We start from the raw sequence: 19,829 nt of genomic DNA on the forward strand, positions 1-19,829 counted from the left end.
GTTGTCTTTGGCTTTACAAAGTTAAGCATGGTTGATGCGATGTAAACAACCTAAAACCAAGCTGTAGCAGTAGTCAGCTGACTGTGGCAAGGGGTGTGTTGCCTTTTGAATCCAGTTCTGATCTCCACACTGTCTCTCCACTCTGCCCAACTCCTCCACTTCTTCCAGGTCCCTCTTAAACTCAACCCCCGAAGCTCAGGCGCTCCAAAAGGAATGAGCCTGTAACTGAGCCTGGGGGGACAGATGGCCTCTATTTATAGCTCCCTACGGAGAGGTGTGAAGTTTCTTGGGATTTCTAGGAGAGGGGCCATGGCTCCTTAAGGGGGCTGATGCAGTCTCTCTGGCCTGCTGCTCAAAGCCTTCCTCTGGGCCACGTAGGACAGGGATTAGAAAGGGGCAGGCTAAACAAAGCCACACTCTGCCCTTTGCCTACAAATGTGTCCGCCACAGAGACAGGGGCCTGTCGCAACGTGACACTGCTGCAGGCTGGGACAGCTTCCTTCTCCTCCTTCTCCTCCATCCATGACTTTCCATTGATACAAAGCAAAGTTGAGTCCAGCTTTTACCCATTTAAATAAGAGAGATGTCACTTGGGCAGCTTAGTATGCCACCTGCTTTCACTGAAAGAGCACATCTTCATGCAATTCAGAACATGGATGCTCCTTCCACTGAAACAGTTCAGTATTCGTAAAATCGGTCATTGATGTGAATGACCAGTAGGAACAATCTAGACACTAATTATAACAGCTTACTATGGCCAACATCAACTGAAAATGTCAATGCTATAAGAGGTATAATAGCACTGTGTAAGAATCACGAGAGATAAAAAAAAATATATATATCTGCTTTGGTCCACCAACGTCCCTGTTATTTTCTATTTTATTTTGATTTGCACTATACCGTCTTTTATTCACTAAATCGACCAACAGTTGATTGGATAGAGCAAGAGGCAACGTCTTACTCTCTCCAATCAGATCTGTGATAAATACAAGAAAGGGGAGCAGGCGTACATTTTATGAGTAATCACTGATGACAAACTACTGATTATTATTCTCATCCAGCTGGTTGCCATGCACAATTTTGAAAACATCTACAAATCTTATATCTTCCATCTAGCGCTACTGTATGCAATAAATCATCTGTTTTACAACCACCAGATTCACATTCTATGCTAATATTCAGCAAAGAAAGCATTACAGTTTGCATAATATTGCATAACCTACAAGATGATAAACCTTGTCTTGAAAAAGTACAATAACATGAAATTAGGCAGGTGGGGAACTTGTTGAAAACAAGCCATGATCCAATTTTGTAACTGAAAAGCTGGAAAGTGGCAAGAAGTGGGGTTGGCTATTTTTAGTCCATCATGCATGGCAGGACTGCACTTGGGACTGCAGACAATGTGGGGTCCCTTCACCAAGACAGTCACCGGATCCTCATTAGGTCATACAGCTACCAATCAGAGGAGGGCTTCAGTAAGGCACTAATCACAGCCCCAGTAATAAAGGGATATGCATTTCACAGACCTCCACTTGGCCGAACAATTTTCCATCTGATGAGTTGTATTATGGTCACAATTGCCATGGCTGCTTGTCTAGGGGGACACTTCTCTGAGAATAGCATCCGGGCCCACCAGCAAGGATAAAGGGACCCCTTATTAGCTCCAAGGTCCTTTACCCAACAATAAACCTCAGTCCATATGCATGTCCATTCAAAAACATACATATAAGTACCAGCATACATCTGGAGTACTAAATTCAATATAAATGATGTAATAGATTAGCTAAACATAGTTCCTGGGTGGATCTCATAGTAGGCTGTAGGCTGTAGACTGTTGTATCCACTGACCCACAACATAACTCAACTGCAGCCTGAGGACAAGGCATATGCAACAAAGAAAATATTACAGTTCCTCATGGAATCTCTTCTGAAAACGACCACTGGATGGCAACAGTGCTCCACCCGTGATCACATAGGTATATAATTAGATGTGGGCAAGACTTGTGGTAGTGAAACTCTACTATGAAAGTGACTTCATTCAAGAGGTGTATTCTAACTGGCCCGCTGAAGAATCAGAATCAGAATTCGGTTTATTCACCATGTATGTTATACAAACACGGAATTTACTGTGGCAAGGAGGTGCAAAACACTAAACATATACAGATCTTAAATTAAGTAAAAGTACAAAAGTTTAACTATTTCTAAGAACTAAACAATCTAAGAATACAACAATTTAAATATAAAATAAAATATATATAAAAATAAGAATAGAATGAGCAGCGTGAATGGTCAACATAGTGCAATCGGATGCTGAGATAAAGTGGCTTATGCATACTGAATTGCCATTAGATGGACTTATAATAGTTAAATAAGTGGAATGAATGTCAATGGGAGTCCTTGGCCTTGTTGAAGAGGCCAGTAGCAGATGGAAAGGAACTGTTCTTATGGCGTGAGGTATTGGTCCTGATGGACCGCAGCCTTCTGCCAGAGGGGAGTAGCTGGAACAGGGAGTGACCAGGGTGGGAGGGGTCGGCCACAATCTTCCTCGCACGCCTCAGGGTCCTCGAGGTGTGCAGGTCCTCCAGGGTAGATAGATTGCAGCCGATCACCTTCTCAGCAGTGCGGATGAGAAACTAGATAGAGCAGAGCATGAGACTAAGCTGTGAAGTACACTTGGACTTTCTGCTCAGCAATGGACAACTGATGGCATCATTTTCTCAAAACGTTATTGAGCAAGACATTTGTACAAGACAAGGCACATTTAACCCGTCATAAAACAGAAACACCTCAATGAGTCACGGTCCATGCTGCGTGAGCCAAAACGTGGCTTCACATCACCCTGAATGCATCTGGATGGGATGTTTCATTCATTGTGTCTTCCCAACAGGGTCAATGGTAGTTTTCTACAGTAGTTCACACATAGTTTGCCACCACCCATTGTAATGAGACTCATTGTCTAGGTGCCGAGCCCAGAATGTCTCTATCCTCATGTGGCCCTGGGTGTCATTACTCACGCCCGGTCTGGTCCAACTGCTGCCTGGTGTGGTCGCAGACTGCTGAACCCAGCAGAGTGACAGGCAGGCAGCCCTCGCCACTGACAGACATTCCTACTGTCATCAGCAAATACAGGCCCCTCTAATCCCACTCCACCATAGTTCCACATTGTCAAGCACCAGGCTCTATAGAAAAGACCAAAGATTAGCGTGAAAAGCAGTAAAGCACACAGGCAGGGTCTACATCTGAAAAGTAATCTTTTTAAATGAGTCTTGATCTCTCCAGTAACCTTATTACAAAATAATAATTGTTATGTTCTGGTAATGTCAAACCTATTAGGAATTTGTTTTTACTGCCCTTTGAGCATACTGCTTTGGCAAGGCATAGTAATAGATTACAAGTATTAAAGCTGGTTATTTCAGAAAAAGGTTAACTAAAACAATACGGGCATAATACAAAACGATATACTATAGGTCTACATACAAAAGTTGTACAATATTTGGGGGTTTAAATGGAGATTATTTAAATACTTTTCAGGCTTTTTCAAAACATATTTTACAATTCTAACAAACTAGAGCTTGTTCATTTCTGACATCATGTGTCAGCAAGTCTAAATGAACCAATCAAATCATTGTCCGACAGGAGCGCGAGGAGGACAACTTCAAGCTCCGCGGCTCTCACGTCGTTGATGTTGATGCTCATTCTGATCTTCTCATCCACTTTTCGTGACTTGATTGTCTGGACACGCTGTCGTATTGTAGAAAGCACGCTGCCAACTTGATCCTAAACTAATTCTTGATTTACTAGGTCTAGTCAAATTTAAGCAACAACCGATTTAGCCTACTACTCTTGGTTCTTTCTGGGCTTAATTGGACAGCCAGAAGGAATATGTCAAAAATATTGTCAGTATACAACGTCGTCAATTCCCTAAGGCATGGTTCGCTCGTCCATAGAAGATTTGGTAACATGACCTGCTGGAGGTCTACCACTAGACCATTCAGTGTAAAGGTAAGTGTCCCGCTTCCAGGCAACAAAAACAAATTGTACAACATATTATATTGTTAAAAAAAGTTGAACCTTGAACAGTTAGCTCGTTTACTTGCAGTTAGCTAGTTCGCTAGCAGTTAGCTTGCCAAAACCAGCAGGGCAGTGGCAGTCACCTGAATGCTCGCCTGTAAATTATCCTCACTACCAGCCCAGGCGCCAGCTGCAGGTTAGTGGGGTCAGCTCTCGCTGGCTGGCGACTGAAGTAGTATCTGGATTACTAGAGGGAAAAAAACGAATTAATGATCGCATGACAGTCACGATAACATGTAACTTTTTTTCATTTAAAAAATCAGATGAAATTAAGCTTTGAACTGTAACAGTCATGAGGCATTTTCATCTGAATGTTTTGCTCACTCACTGTGGTGTGGGCTTAGGCTGTTACTACAGTAGAAAATGTCAAATGTCGTAGCTACAGTAGCCTATAGCTACTATTCAGCGTGAGTGCAATCCAAGCGTGTGGACTTTTTCGATTTCTAAAAAACACACAATTATTTGACAGCATTCAAGCTGGACTATGATATTCCATGGTATGTGACAAATGTAGATGTATTAATCTATTTCAAGTTTCTACATCCACCGTCATCAATAGTTGCTTAGTAGCCTGGTTGAGCAATTTGCATAGTTTGGAACACAGGGATGGACTGCAGCCAAATTCTTTAGTTTGTTCTTCCTGACACCCAGACCCAGATTGCCCACCTTGTCCTGGAGGACGGGACCCGGATGAAGGGCTTCTCCTTTGGACATGGGCGCTCAGCTGCAGGGGAACTTGTCTTCAACACTGGCCTGGTGGGGTAAGATGACTGCGAGCCCTAATGGACTTGATTCTGTATAGGATTTTGGCCAGTGGTGCACATTAGTACACATAGTATACTGTAACCTTGGTGTTGTTGGAGTGACAAGAGATCCTCATATTTTCCACATAAAGAAATGCCTGCTGTATATCTGTGTTTGTGTGTGCGTATGTGTACGAGAGAAAAACATCCACGTTGACTATCAGACGTCATGCGGTCATTAATATTTCAAAGAGAGACACATTCTTCCACAGTACACCAGGAACCATTTGCAAGTGTGCTACATCTCTCTCCAGGTACCCCGAGGCCTTGACTGACCCTAGCTACCGAGGGCAGATTCTGACGCTGACCTACCCCATCGTGGGAAACTATGGAGTTCCCAACACCCAGGAGCTGGACGAGCTGGGTCTGAGGAAGAACGTCGAGTCAGAGCGTGTCCAGGTAGCTCAGGGTAGTGGGAGGGGTTATACAGGAGGGGTTATACAGGAGGGTAGCTTTTAACAGTGGTAGCACATAGTAGTGGAACAATACTGCATGATAGTAATGAAGGGATCGCAAATCGATGGCACGGCATTTAAACATCAGCCTATTTGTCACTCTCATTTTATATTTTTATGAACGTTCGGGTTTGTGTTGTGTTCTGTGCAGGTGTCCGGTCTCCTGGTGCAAGACTACAGTCATGAGTACAGCCACTGGAACTCGGTCAAGTCGCTGGCTCAATGGCTGGAAGAGGAGAAGGTAATGACGAGGTCCATGGGGCTTGTATTGTGACACTGGTACTGCTGACCGACAGTGTGCTGTGCTCTTTGGAACACGGAGCCAATTGATGAACACGTGAACCTAATCAAACATATACTCAATTCAAGTCGACCGTAAACTGAAGTCCTCAACATCGATGTCCTCATCCAAAGCAAACAGGTGGTCTCTTTCTAAGACGAGATGGTCTGCTGTTGTTTTTGTTGCTTCAAGGTCCCTGCGTTATTTGGAGTGGATACCAGGATGCTGACCAAGATCATCCGAGACAGGGTTGGAGAAATGTTTTACCTGACCATTATCTAACCCTAACCGCTTTCATATCAATCCCTACTGTACAATATCGAGTGAATTGAAACGGTTGTACTTGTCCCTAGGGGACAGTATTGGGCAAAATAGAGTTTGAGGGACAACCTGTGGAGATAACCGACCCCAACCAGAATAACCTGATGGCGGAGGTCTCAACTAAGGTAACTGCTGGCTCCTGACCCCAACATCAGTCCTGCTTACACACAATGGCGTTGATAATGACACCTGCGCTGTGTCGTCCCAGGAAACAAAAATATTTGGGAAAGGCAACCCAATCAAAGTGGTGGCCGTCGACTGTGGGATCAAACACAACATCATCCGACTGCTGGTCAAGGTAAGGACGGATGAGGATTGCCCCCCACCTTGGGGGAAGTCAATGACAGCTCGTCACTATTAGCATTTTCCCGTTCCTGACCCAAGTGTGTGTGTGTGGGTGTGTGTGTAGCGTGGCGCTGAGGTCCACCTGGTGCCCTGGGACCAAGACCTGCTTAGTCTGGAGTACGACGGCCTCTTCATCTCCAACGGGCCTGGGGACCCCTCCCTGGCCCAACCACTCATACACAACGTCCGCAAGGTAGCCTCGGTGGCCTGCTGTCTGATTCCGCTGCTTTGTAAAGGAGACTAGAACAATGGCGGTCGTCCTAAGAATAAACACTGGCGTGTACATTAGATAATGGAATGTTAGATCTGATCCATTTCTGTATCTTTGGAATTCTCGCCCAGTGTGTGCAGTCGGGCGGGAAAGTCACTCTGGAACTTGCCCCTCCCCTTTCTGTGTCCATCTCGTTCACCTGCAGGTGCTGGAGAGCGAGCGACCCCAGCCCGTGTTTGGTATCTGCATGGGCAACCAGATAACAGCTCTGGCTGCGGGGGCTCAATCCTACAAACTGCCCATGGGGAACAGGTAGGCATCACGCTATACCGACATCCAGTCCCTCCAGCCTGTTCAATTGAGTGGAACATGGAATAGCAGTTATTCCATACTGTTTAATATTTAAACAGTTATTCACTCGGAGCGTTTTGCTCGTGTGAATGGGAGTGGTGCTGTCTGTGTGTAACTGTGAACCAGGGAGTCAGGTGGCTGAGCGGTTAAAGAATCGGGCTAGTAATCAGAAGGTCGCTGGTTCGATTCCCGGCCGTGCCAAATGACGTTGTGTCCTTGGGCAAGGCACTTCACCCTACTTGCCTCGGGGGAATGTCCCTGTACTTACTGTAAGTCGCTCTGGATAAGAGCGTCTGCTAAATGACTAAATGTACATGTAACAACGTTGTTGCTCCACAGAGGTCAGAACCAGCCGGTGCTGAACGTGATGACTGGCCAGGCCTTCATTACTGCACAGAACCACGGCTACGGTATCGATAGCCAATCGCTGCCCCCAGGCTGGAGCCCGCTGTTCGTCAACGCCAACGACGGCACCAATGAGGTGTGGCCCAAAACCTTGTCTGTGTTTTCTGCCTGTTTTCAAAGGCGGTGGATTTTGAAGGTCATACGCGTTTGCTGTTATGAGAGTCCTTTTTTGTAACGCTGCGTGTGTCGTTCGGGGGTTTCAGGGTATCATGCACAACACCAAACCGGTCTTCACAGCGCAGTTCCACCCCGAAGCCAAAGGAGGCCCCACTGACACTGAGGTAACAATGGGGTTCAAATCACTGGCAATGACATGGGTCGAAGGTCAACATGCCACTGTGCCTGTTAGAGTTGAGACTTCTTATGGTTACAGTACATCCTTGATCGTATGTCTGTTACCAGCCGACCCATGACTAAAGTAGCAAAACAGTAGATTCTATTCTTTGTTTATTATTTTGTATTCTTATATTCAGTCATTCTCTTGCTGACTACGTTCTTCTTCGGGAGTAACGAATCTGTTCCCGCTGTTGTGATTTTGGTTGCCAGTTCCTGTTTGACACATTCATCTCCTTGATAAAGAAAGGCAAGGACGCCAACATTGTGTCCGTCATGCCTCAGAAACCCACCGTTCCACCCAGAGCTCAGGTGACAAACGCGCATTTCTGCCGCCTCGCAACGGCTTTACCGAGCCACCACAAGCCTTCCCAGTACATGACCGCTGGTTTGTTATCAAGGTAGCATGCAGGTGTCAGGGTGTTAATCATGTGTTGATGATGTGCAGGTGTCCAAGGTGCTGGTGCTGGGCTCTGGTGGCCTGTCTATTGGCCAGGCTGGGGAGTTTGACTATTCCGGATCTCAAGCTGTCAAAGCCTTGAAGGTGAGGAAGTCCTCAGGACCGACTCGAAAACACATCTGTTCTCGTTAGGATGTCATGGAGAAAGTTCCAAGTAAACAGCCCAAAACGGGGGGGGGGGGAACAGTGTGCGGAAGTGGCGCATCAATTCCCACAATTCTCGAAAAACGCCGTCGTTTGAATCCTGCCTCACGAATACCCTTTCAGGCTCATTAACCCCTTCCTCAATCCAGAATCACTTCTCTCTCAGTCCTGACATCTCCTTGCCCTGTTCCCCCTCAAGGAGGAGAACCTGAGGACGGTGCTGATGAACCCCAACATCGCCTCCGTCCAGACCAACGAGGTGGGCACCAAGCAGGCCGACTCGGTCTACTTCCTGCCGGTCACCCCGCAGTTTGTCACCGAGGTCATCAAGACGGAGCGGCCCGACGGCATCCTGCTCTCCATGGGCGGACAGACCGCCCTCAACTGCGGTGAGCGCCCCGGGGCGTTCGCGTGCGTGCGATCGTCCGTGTGTGTGTGTCTGTGTGAGAGAGTTTTTAACTTGTTCTACATGTGTGTCCATACTCACGTCCATTCTCTAATGTGTGTGTGTGTGTGTGTGTGTGTGTGTGAGAGAGTTTCTAACTTGTTCTCCGCGTGTGTCCGTACTCCCGTCGGTTCCCTGATGTGCGTGTGCAGGCGTGGAGCTCTTTCAGAGTGGCGTCCTGGAGCAGTACGGCGTGAAGGTACTGGGCACCCCCGTGGAGTCCATCATGGCCACCGAGGACAGGCAGCTGTTCGCCGACAAGCTGACGGAGATCAACGAGAAGATCGCCCCCAGCGTCGCCGTGGAGTCTGTAAGGTTTCCCAAACAGAACATGCCAGGCTTGTCGTCCCAGGCTTGTCGTCCCAGGCTTGTGGAGGAGACGCGCGGGGCCCTTTCCTGATGCTTTGCGATCTTGCAGGTGGCGGCAGCGCTGCAGGCAGCGGAGCGGATCGGCTACCCGGTCATGCTGCGCTCGGCCTACGCCCTGGGAGGACTGGGCTCGGGGCTGTGTTCCAACAAGAGCAAGCTGGAGGAGACCGCCCGCAAGGTGAGCAGTGGGCACGGCCCCCTGGGTCTGGAGCCCCCTGGGTCTGGAGCCCCCTGGGTCTGGAGCCCCCCTGGGTCTGGAGCCCCCTGGGTCTGGAGCCCCCCTGGGTCTGGAGCCCCCTGGGTCTGGAGCCCCCCTGGGTCTGGAGCCCCCTGGGTCTGGAGCCCCCTGGGTCTGGAGCCCCCTGGGTCTGGAGCCCCCCTGGGTCTGGAGCCCCCTGGGTCTGGAGCCCCCTGGGTCTGGAGCCCCCTGGGTCTGGAGCCCCCTGGGTCTGGAGCCCCCCTGGGTCTGGAGCCCCCCTGGGTCTGGAGCCCCCTGGGTCTGGAGCCCCCTGGGTCTGGAGCCCCCTGGGTCTGGAGCCCCCCTGGGTCTGGAGCCCCCTGGGTCTGGAGCCCCCTGGGTCTGGAGCCCCCCTGGGTCTGGAGCCCCCTGGGTCTGGAGCCCCCTGGGTCTGGAGCCCCCCTGGGTCTGGAGCCCCCTGGGTCTGGAGCCCCCTGGAGGCAGCTGGGCCGCTGCTTTACCCATGTCTTTATGTATCTGCCCTCGTTCAGCTGTGTGGGGAGTCTGTGTCGGGCTATGCAACCTGCCAGTGATCCGACTGCTGTTTTATGGATCTCTTTTTGATCTATATTCCTTCCATCCATAAGATCTGTTGTCAACGGTTCAATACAGATGTGTATCGTAACGCCTACTGAGTTGTAATGCCAGGGCCCTTCTGTGTGGCGTTCAGGCCCTGGCCATGAGCAGTCAGATCCTGGTGGAGAAGTCTCTGATGGGCTGGAAGGAGGTGGAGTACGAGGTGGTGAGGGACGTGGCAGACAACTGTGTGACCGTCTGCAACATGGAGAACTTTGACCCCCTGGGCATCCACACAGGTAGGCTCTGAGTGAGCCCCCTGGGCATCCACACAGGTAGGCTCTGAGTGAGCCCCCTGGGCATCCACACAGGTAGGCTCTGAGTGAGCCCCCTGGGCATCCACACAGGTAGGCTCTGAGTGAGCCCCCTGGGCATCCACACAGGTAGGCTCTGAGTGAGCCCCCTGGGCATCCATACAGGTAGGCTCTGAGTGAGCCCCCTGGGCATCCATACAGGTAGGCTCTGAGTGAGCCCCCTGGGCATCCATACAGGTAGGCTCTGAGTGAAGACCAGATCCTCCCTCCTGCAGGACACAGCAAGCCTGACGCCCCCCCCCCCCAGTACTGATTTAGACCAATACATCGGATGTGTCCGCTCTCCCAAAATGTCACCTCTTTCTATCTCTATCTGTTTCTCTCTCGGTCTTTGCCTTTGTTTCTGTCTGATTCATACCCACACTCTCTCTCTCTCTCTTTCTCTCTGTGTGTCTCTCTCTCTCTCTCTGTCTCCCACCTTCCAGGTGATTCCATCGTGGTGGCGCCAAGCCAGACCCTCTCCAACGAGGAGTACCACATGCTGCGCGAGACGGCCATCAAGGTGGTGCGCCACCTGGGCATCGTGGGGGAGTGTAACATCCAGTACGCCCTCCACCCGTCCTCGCTGGAGTACTGCATCATCGAGGTCAACGCCCGGCTCTCCCGCAGCTCCGCCCTCGCCTCCAAGGCCACGGGGTGAGAGGGGGGGGGGCGGCGACCCTGTCGGACTCTGAACAAGCCCCCGTCTTCTCCCTCGTAGCCTGTGAAGCTGTTATCACTCTAGCCAATCAGACGGGAGAAACTGGAAAACCAAACACTACCCTGGAACTGAGTCCATTTAAAAAAATCGAAGCTGAAAAACATTTCTATTTGATCCGTCCTGCAATATGCGACGTGCTGTATATGCTCTGGTTTTTGTTTCCTGGACTCAGAAATTGAGAAACCATGCATTTTCACCGTGTTCAGACGCGGCCCTTCCGAGTGACAAGCCATATCAACACCTATTGGTTCGCTTAGATACCCCCCCACACACACACACACTGTAGCTACTCGCGTTTTTGACACCGGGTCATCTTCAGCAGAGTGAACTCGATCCCGCCCCATCAGGGAAAAGCCCCACAGTGTCCTCCCCATCCTTCAGCCCGAGGTGACAGCTCTCTCACTAACCCCCCCTCTCCCCTATCTGCCCCCCCCCCCCCCCTTCCCCCCCCCCCCCCCCCAGCTACCCGCTGGCGTTCGTGGCTGCCAAGCTGGCGCTGGGCATCCCCCTGCCGGAGATCAAGAACGCCGTGTCGGAGAAGACCACGGCGTGCTTCGAGCCCAGCCTGGACTACATCGTCACCAAGATCCCCCGCTGGGACCTGGACCGCTTCCAGGGCATGTCCCGCCAGATCGGCAGCTCTATGAAGAGTGTGGGAGAGGTGTGGGAGAGGCCACACACACACACACACACACACTCTCATTCAGATCTGTCAACGACTGTTCACTATTTCAGTTCCAGACCCGTCCACATGCTAGCGGACTCCCCAGTGATTAACCTCTCTGTCCTGCCCGGGCCTCCCCAGGTGATGGCGGTGGGCCGTACGTTCGAGGAGAGCATCCAGAAGGCCCTGAGGATGTGCCACCCCTCCGTGGACGGCTTCGTGCCCCGCCTGCCCCTGAACAAGGCCTGGGCGGGGCAGCCGGACCTGCAGCAGGAGCTGGCCGTGCCGTCCAGCACGCGCATCTTCTCCCTGGCCAAGGTACAGCATAGGAGGAGGAGCAGGCTTATAGACGGTCAGCTTGGCTGAGCGGTTAGAGAATCGGGCTATTACTCAGAAGGTTGCCGGGTCGATTCCCCGGCCGTGCGAAATGACGTCGTGTCCTTGGGCGAGGCACTTCACTTGCCTCGGGGGGATGTCCCTGTACTTACTGTAAGTCGCTCTGGATAAGAGCGTCTGCTAAATGACTAAATGACACCAGGGCAGAGGCCTGCTGTCAGCCATGCGGCTCGGTCGACGCGTCACGTGTCCGGTGGTTAGGAAGTGGTCACTGCGGCCTCCTTCTCGGCAGAGTCTCCCGTCGAAGCCGTCCGGAACGCGCTGTTGGTCCTCTAAAAGATTCGATGGGGGGGAAAAGCCCGATTATTTTTGGGCCCCCTCGCCTCTCTCCTGACGCCCGCCGCGCTCCGCGTTTACGGAGACACACCGATGACCCCGTCCACAGAGAAGTCTGTGTTTTAATACAGCCTGGCGTCGGTACCGCCGGCAGCTTTATTAAGGAGTAATGGGCCAGATCCTATCAAGCTACGAAACATCAATACTCAAGGTTGGCCATGCAGCACACCACAGCCACGTCCCCCTCTCTCTCCCTCTCCCCCCTGGCCTACGGAGGCTCATTTCATTCAGGACCTGTGAAGTCTTCGATTGAAAAAAAAGACTGACAGGCTGTCTAACCTGGTCTCACCGCTGAGGGATGACTGCCGCTGTGCCCTGCGTCTGTCTGCAGCCTCACAGAGGGTTAGGAGAGCCGAGATCTTTTATATGAGGCAATATGTTTGAGGTGTGTGTGTGTGTGCGCGCGTGTGTGTGCATCTCCTAGGCGCTTCACAGTGGGGTGGGTGTCGACCAGATCCACCAGCTCACAGCCATAGACAAGTGGTTCCTCCACAAGCTGCGGCGAATCACCGACCTGGAGCAGCACTTGACCAACTTCACCGGGTAGGTTGGACACGGGCCTCACGCGCTCGCAGGTGTGCACACACACGGATATATGTACACGCGCACACACAGATAGGTACACACACACACACGTACACACGCACACACACGTTATGCACGTCTTTACATGCTGCCTGTTTCAGTGTTCCCAGTCTTTGTGCAGTGGCAGGCTTCCTCCACCGGGTGGTGCTGTGAGGACATGCAGATGAATACCCGCGTGTCTCTAAAAAGCCAAATATACGCCGACCTGTAGGCCGGGAGTCCTCTACAGAAGTGCTTTTAAACGGCGTCTCAACTGGAATCTCTTCTCTCGATGTTGCTGGCACAAGGACCAGGTCCTCGGGCTGTGACTGGAACGATCTTTAACATTCTGGAGGTCACAGCAGCAGTTCAAAACTGCTGAAACATGGAGTATAGCTCTGTTCCTCCTCCTCATCTCTCTATCTCTCTCTCTCTCGAACAGTATCATCCAAGGGGGCCAAAATGCCAGTCTAGCACTCTGCTGCCCTCTGGTGGTTTTCTGTGAAGCGGGCGCAGAGTTTTTGGGAACAATAAAGTTCCCGCCTTCCTTCATCCTCTCCCTCTGTCCCACCTCGCTCCCACACACCACCTCAGAAAGCCTTCCTCAGATTCCACCCGTTCACGCGTAAAAGCCCGACGCTGGAAGGGGATCCTCACGCCCTCCGCTGAAGACCTACTGTGTTTGGTTTAAACAAGCAGCCCCCTTCTGCAGTCTCGTGGGCTCTAGCTCCCCAGACCCCCCCCCCCCCCCCCCTAGAGTTCTGCCTCAGTCCCCCAGCTCAGAGGACGGTGGGGGGGGGTTGTGGGGGGGGACATTGAACAGTTTGTTCCTGGCTTGTCACTCTAGCTGAGTCATGCTACACGCCTACCGGGCGCGTGTCTTAGATTTACATTTCGGAGGCTACCTGACCGCCTCTCCACATGGCACTCAGGCATGCTGCACACACACACACACACACACACACACACACACACACAGGAGCCGCAGTAATTCAGTCCCGATGACTTGTTTTGACGAGGAGCAGCATGCCGTCGTCAGGACCACCCGCTGAGCGTTTCACACAGTGGCCTCTTAAGCAAGGCCCGCTGTTTACGTGGACCCCCCTCCACACCTAACTGTGGCTCCAGTCGAATGCAAGGGCAGGTAATGCAAACTTGACATTTTCGATATCGTCGTAGGTGCGCGAGCTCTTAAATAATTAAGGCAGTCAGCGGGGGAGGAGAAAACGGAGGAGAAAAAGCGTTTTTTCGCGGTATTTTTGTCGAGCCCTCCCCACACCCCCTTCCACATACACCAGTTATTGATTGAAATGAGTTTTAAACGGCCTCGCTGTCTGACCCGGCGCTAAGGGTCTCTGTGGCTTGTTTATCGACGTCTCATCGACCGCTCGGCTGTAGACTTCTCCCTCCCTCCCTCCCACCCACCCACTGCTGAATGAGCCAGCCGCTCCCCTCACCAAACTGTTGCTTTGACCTTTAGAGTGTACACACGCACGCACACACAAACACCCTCCAGAACCGAAACACAAACCCCATAATCACACTGTTGCCGCGTTTTGCGTCTTGAACCCGCAGTGCGACAGTGCCGGTGGACCTGCTCCTGAAGGCCAAGCAGGACGGCTTCTCTGACCGGCAGGTGGGCCAGGCGCTGGGCTCCAGCGAGGGGGACGCCAGGGCCCTGAGGCTGAGCCACGACATCCGGCCCTGGGTCAAACAGGTGAGCAGGACCCCCCCCCTGGTCCTCCTCCCCGTGGAGCTGACCCGAGACCCCCGTACCCTGGGGTGTCTCTCTTGCCCCCTGCAGCATCTGTCCCAGTGCCCCTGCTGCCTTCCCCCCCGTAGCTCCATCTCCTACGAGAGGAAGGACATGCAGGGCAAGTGGTGGAGGTGAAGACACGTAGCTCTAAAGTTCAGTATCACTCTGCTGCGTTCAGTTCAGCCTTGTCGTCGAAGACTCAGAGCCCCGTTATAAAACACACAACATAAAAAAAAAACGCCCAGCCAAAATACAACATTCGCGGTACAAAAAAGGTAGACATCTGAAGTGCCTGTGTGCTGTTCTCTCCTTCAGATCGACACGCTGGCTGCAGAGTACCCAGCCGTGACCAACTACCTCTACTGCACCTACAACGGACTGGTGGGTTCAGCTGCGCCTTCACCTGGGGCCAGGCAGCGTCTCCTGCACTCACTCGTTCTGTAGCCCCCGTGTTTCTCAAACGGCTGTACGTGCACCCCTAGGGGCACGCCAAGGTACTACAGGGGGTACGCGAGAGAAAGTGGAGCATTGGCGAATCCGAGAGGCAATCGTGACTGCATAGAATATGAATATGGGTGGGGGGGGGGGGGGTACCCGGATTCAGAAATCACTCAAAGTTTGAGAACCAGTGCTGTGTCCTCCGGAAGCACTCTGTATGTGAGATAAAAGGCTGTTTATAGAACTCGATGTGTCAATAAACCACTGAAGATAGGCTGGACCCTTGCTCTGGGTAGCATACCGGATCCTAATGTACGTGTGTGTCCGTATGTCAGGAACACGATCTGGACTTCAAGGACCAGGGAGTCATGGTGCTGGGGTGCGGGCCCTACCATATCGGTGAGATTGAGGACTTTTGCCCGTTTGGAACAGGTGTCGGCGTAGTCACTCGAATACGCTATTTGTCAGTCTCTCTGAATAAACGCGTTTCTTTTCTTCTTCTTCTTCTATTTATTTCGACTGGGTCCTCCAGGCAGCAGTGTGGAGTTTGACTGGTGTGCCGTGTCCAGTATCCGGGCCCTGAGGCAGATGGGGAGACGCACGGTCGTGGTCAACCACAACCCGGAGACGGTCAGCACCGACTTTGACGAGTGCGACCGGCTGTACTTCGAGGAGCTCACCCTGGAGCGCGTCCTGGACATCACGCAGCAAGAGGTCAGAGGTCACCCCCCCCCCCCCCCACCGCCCGCAATCTCCTCAGCCCTGCCAGAACACTCTGGCCTCGTTTTTTTGTTTTTTTTTTCCCCTGAAGGAGGTTCGAATTAATTATTCAGTCGCGGGCGCACTCGCACGCGCGCGCCGTTGTAAGCGTTAGTGACGGACAAGTGGGTTCCTCGTCGCTCAGAAGGACGCCCCGAAGCGTTGACCTCACTTTTTCATGCGAGACTTTGAATAATATATTCACTCCACAATGGCACAGCGCTCCTGTTATTGAAGCAGATCGGGGGTTTTTTCCTTCCCGGTTTCTTCCACTTTCACTTTTTTTTTTGTAATTTATTTTGATGAGAAAACGTTGAAAAATAACCCTGGGAGAAATGGATTTGAGGAGGAATGAGATGTGAACGGAATGGATGCTGCTTATTACAGGGTTTTTACTTGAGGTAAAAAAAACAAAAAAACAGCGCTATTCGTCTCTTAGCCCGGGAAAATGAATTCACCACTGACACACTCCACTCTTGCGTGGATGAAACATCCCTGGTCATATACAAGTCATCTGCAGACTCACATTTACCCAGTTCAGTAATATATAATATCTGTTTTTTAACATATGCTATAAAAAGTATGGGACTGGAGAGCCCTTTTTCCCCCTTCGTGCTCGCCCAGAGACGAAACGAGCAACGTAGGGAACATCGCTTGATGATGATTATTTTGACAGTGCGAAAATTATTATGCGTCCAACGTCTAGGCCGGTCCGCAGGAGTCTGAAATCTTGTTATTGGCTCCTCGCGGTTTCCCGTTCACCCCAAGAACACTCCAGCACCCAGACATCAGCTGCTCCCTAATTAAGTGTTCGACTCCTTCTCCGAACACTTCCTAGCTTGATGTCCTACCGAAAAAAGAAAACAAAACTTTCATAGCTTTTCATCAAAGGCTCTTTACATAGTGCGGTTGATTCAGATGGAAGCAGTCCCCCAGCGATCGGGAAAGGGTGGCCTTGGCAGAGCCCCCCCCTCCCCCCCCCCCCACACACACACACACACACACATTCACACAACCTCCACCTGCTGCGTTCTCTGACGCAGTGTTTTGCCGATGAACGACCCTGTGCTTTGTTAGTCGGCGGTGTCTGAGGGCCCTGGCCCACGCAGCCCCTGCGGGCCCTGGAGGGAGACCTGCGTGTGCTCCGGGCCCCAAACCGCAGCCTTGTCCCCCGCCTCGTCTTCGACATCTGCCCGCCTTAATACCCATTGACTTTTCCCTTCCGGAGAAATTGCAATCCAGTTAAAGTGGCGATGGGATCAGGGTGTGATTAAGTGTTTGTTTATTCTGGGGAGATAACATTGGCGGTTATCCGAGCTCGCAGGCTCCCCAGCCGCCCCCCCCCCCCAGCCGCCGCCTCGCCCCCACACCCTGCCTGGGTCTTGTCTGACTCCCTCCGTGCTGCGTGTAGGTAATTACAGCCGCATTAGAGCAACAGCGTGCCAGGCAGGTTGGACCTGGGCAAGCGGCAAACTCCGGAGGAGAGGCAGACGGGAGCCATGAATAATGAAGAGGTGAGGAACTCGCCGTTGCCGTGGAAACGCCGACCCCCACCACCCCTCCACCCCGCCCACCTTTTGTTGACAAACGGTGGGCTTGTGCCTGGGTCTGCCCTCTGAAGAGAGGCTCAACTCCCGACGTCTGAAGTGGCCGTTCTCTCCCGGGAGTGAAGATGTCGAATCAGGGGTCGCTGCGGGCCGCACCGACGTGGTGCCGCTGTTCTTACGTCTCACAAAAAGCGGGCTAGCCGGTGTATCGCCTCGGTGCTTTCGAGGAGCCTCGTTCTTTTACTAACTACACTCCAAAATTCACATTCAGCCACATATACCTATTCCCCCCCCACCCTGTTTGTGACGTTGACGCCAGGTTTTTGCTGACAGGGGTTGTGTGTGTGCGCGTGTCTCCCCCCTGCAGGGCTGCTCCGGCAGCATCGTGTCCGTGGGGGGCCAGATCCCCAACAACCTGGCCATGCCGCTGCACCTCAGCGGGGGTGAACATCCTGGGCACCAGCCCCCTGCAGATCCACCGGGCCGAGGAGAGGTCCGTCTTCTCCACCGTCCTGGACGAGCTGGCCGTGGCGCAGGCCCCCTGGAAGGCCCTCAGCTCTTTGGTACACACGGGGGGGGGGGGGAGGGGGGGCTGGATGGGCAGCCTGGGGGGGGGGGGGGTTGATGCAATGTATGTAAGGACGGGCCGGGATGGAGGGATGGATTGATAAATGCTTGTTAGAAGTCGGACAACGCCCTCGTCGATTTCACTCAGTCCCTAGGTTTATATGGCCGGCCCATGACCCCCCCCCCCCCCCCCCCCCCCCCCACCCCCCCCCCCCAAAAAACAAAACACACTTTTAAAAGAATGTACTTGTTCCTGTTAAGGCTCTCTCTGTAGATTTAGCGTCCTCCTCGTATTCCCCCCCCCCCCCCATCCCCTGGGTGTCGGAGGCCGGCCCACCCCCCGAACGCCTGAAGTGCTGAAACGTGTCGACAGGAAGTGCTTAAAGATGTCTGTTCCATTAGGGGCGTCCCGTTCCTGGGGTACTGTAGGATGTGGTCTTGGGGGCTGGATGGGGGGGGGGGGGGGGGGGGGGGGGAGGTGGGGGGTGTTAACGTGGATTAAAACACGCACATGTCCTCCTGCTGGCCCACACAGGGCTCTCTTTACACATTCCTCTCCCGTCTGGAAAGCAGTTCTCCCCCTCTCAGGGGTAACGACTCCCCCGTGGAGCGGGTAGCCTTTGTGGCGCTTCGCCCCGCTGTGTTATTCCGAGGGTCTAATTGCATGTGAACCATTAGCTCCCTTACACTGTGACTGGCTCGGCGCCGATATTTGACGACAGATGGTCCTCCCTCGCGTCTCCATCCACACGTCCACTCTGAGTAGCTCCGTGTCCCACAGACGCGTCCAGGCCACCGCGCGTGTCTTAATAGGCCCCCGCCCTGCTGGACGCCTCCTGGGGAGCTGTCAGGACGCTCCACCGTGCCCCAGGGAGGTGGTCAGCGCTCTGGGTGTTGCAGCCCACCAGGGACTGGTCCCGTGTGATGATGAGGGAGGAGAGGAGAGGGGAGGGGAGGAGGGAGAGGAGAGGGAGGGGAGGAGAGGAGGGAGAGGAGAGGGAGGGGAGGAGAGTTAGAAGAGGAGAGGGAGAAAGGAGAGGGAGAGGAGGAGGAGAGGGAGAAGAGGAGAGGGAGAAGAGGAGAGGGAGAAGAAGAGAGGGAGAGGAGGAGGTGAAAGGAGGAGGAGAAGGAGAGGAGGAGACAGGAAGAGAGAGGAAGAGAGAGAGGATGAGAGAGGAGGAGAGGGGAGAGAGGAAGAGAGAGAGGAGGAAAGGAGAGGGAGGGGAGGAGAGGGAGAGGAGGAGAGGGAGAAGAGGAGGAGGAGGAGGAGGAGAGAGGGAGAGGAGAGAGGAAAGAAGAGGTGGAGAGAGGAAGAGTGAGAGGAGGAGGGGGGAGGAGGACAACTAAAACCGCTGAGTCAACCCACCCGGAAACCAGGCCACGAACCTCGAATCTGGAACTTTCCGACCGGCTTCCTTTTGACTCCCCCATATTTCTTCCCGAAATAAAAGCACTGATTCAACCGCGGCATCTCCACCCTCTCTCCAGAGCTGGGGGGGGGGGGGGGGGGGGGCTGCATTCTGTCCTATTTAAAGCCCCCAACACGGCTAGCTGGTGGATGTTAAGGGTGCAGAGGAAGCTTTTAGGCCCTCATCAGGAGCTCCGGGCTGTCCTTCAGAGGGCCGTCTAATGCTCCTCTCAGGCTGGCTAGTTTCATGTGAATGAAATGTCCTGGAGTAGCACTCTGATAAATGAGCCGGGGTACACACTCGAATGGCTAACGTGCCTGCGCTCACACACACACACACGGTACACGTACCATGCCCACGTTTTTCAAACAACACTGGCCCGTTGGTATGGTAACAGCTAATGGAATCATTATAAACCTAATCTTGAGTTACCCGTCCCTGGTTCAGGTGGAAATGAAAGGCCGCGCTCTCTCGAAGGGGCCACTTCAACCCTCGCACGCTCACAGGCCGACGGACAATACAGTTTCCTTCTCCCCCCAACCCACGCTGTTCGCGCTTAAGACTCATCCCTT

The 19,829-nt window shown here is 52.7% G+C and overlaps 1 protein-coding gene across 1 annotated transcript in view; it reads left to right on the forward strand.

Moving 5' to 3' along the window:
- The first annotated feature begins 3,836 nt into the window (after positions 1-3,836).
- The window catches only part of cps1 (carbamoyl-phosphate synthase 1, mitochondrial), a 30,411-nt gene continuing 14,418 nt past the window's right edge, over positions 3,837-19,829 (forward strand). Inside the window, 27 exon segments of the mRNA XM_067252122.1 lie at positions 3,837-4,002; positions 4,723-4,832; positions 5,129-5,273; positions 5,481-5,570; positions 5,802-5,858; positions 5,963-6,055; positions 6,139-6,228; positions 6,340-6,468; positions 6,692-6,798; positions 7,177-7,318; positions 7,446-7,523; positions 7,789-7,887; positions 8,024-8,119; positions 8,379-8,568; positions 8,777-8,934; positions 9,043-9,171; positions 9,902-10,046; positions 10,547-10,757; positions 11,284-11,482; positions 11,627-11,803; positions 12,642-12,760; positions 14,357-14,498; positions 14,853-14,918; positions 15,311-15,374; positions 15,508-15,689; positions 17,649-17,720; positions 17,722-17,844. Coding sequence (XP_067108223.1) covers positions 3,883-4,002; positions 4,723-4,832; positions 5,129-5,273; positions 5,481-5,570; positions 5,802-5,858; positions 5,963-6,055; positions 6,139-6,228; positions 6,340-6,468; positions 6,692-6,798; positions 7,177-7,318; positions 7,446-7,523; positions 7,789-7,887; positions 8,024-8,119; positions 8,379-8,568; positions 8,777-8,934; positions 9,043-9,171; positions 9,902-10,046; positions 10,547-10,757; positions 11,284-11,482; positions 11,627-11,803; positions 12,642-12,760; positions 14,357-14,498; positions 14,853-14,918; positions 15,311-15,374; positions 15,508-15,689; positions 17,649-17,720; positions 17,722-17,844 — 3,333 coding nt within the window. The 5' untranslated portion in view covers positions 3,837-3,882.

Source organism: Osmerus mordax, chromosome 2, assembly GCF_038355195.1.
Source record: "Osmerus mordax isolate fOsmMor3 chromosome 2, fOsmMor3.pri, whole genome shotgun sequence".
NCBI lineage: Eukaryota > Metazoa > Chordata > Actinopteri > Osmeriformes > Osmeridae > Osmerus > Osmerus mordax.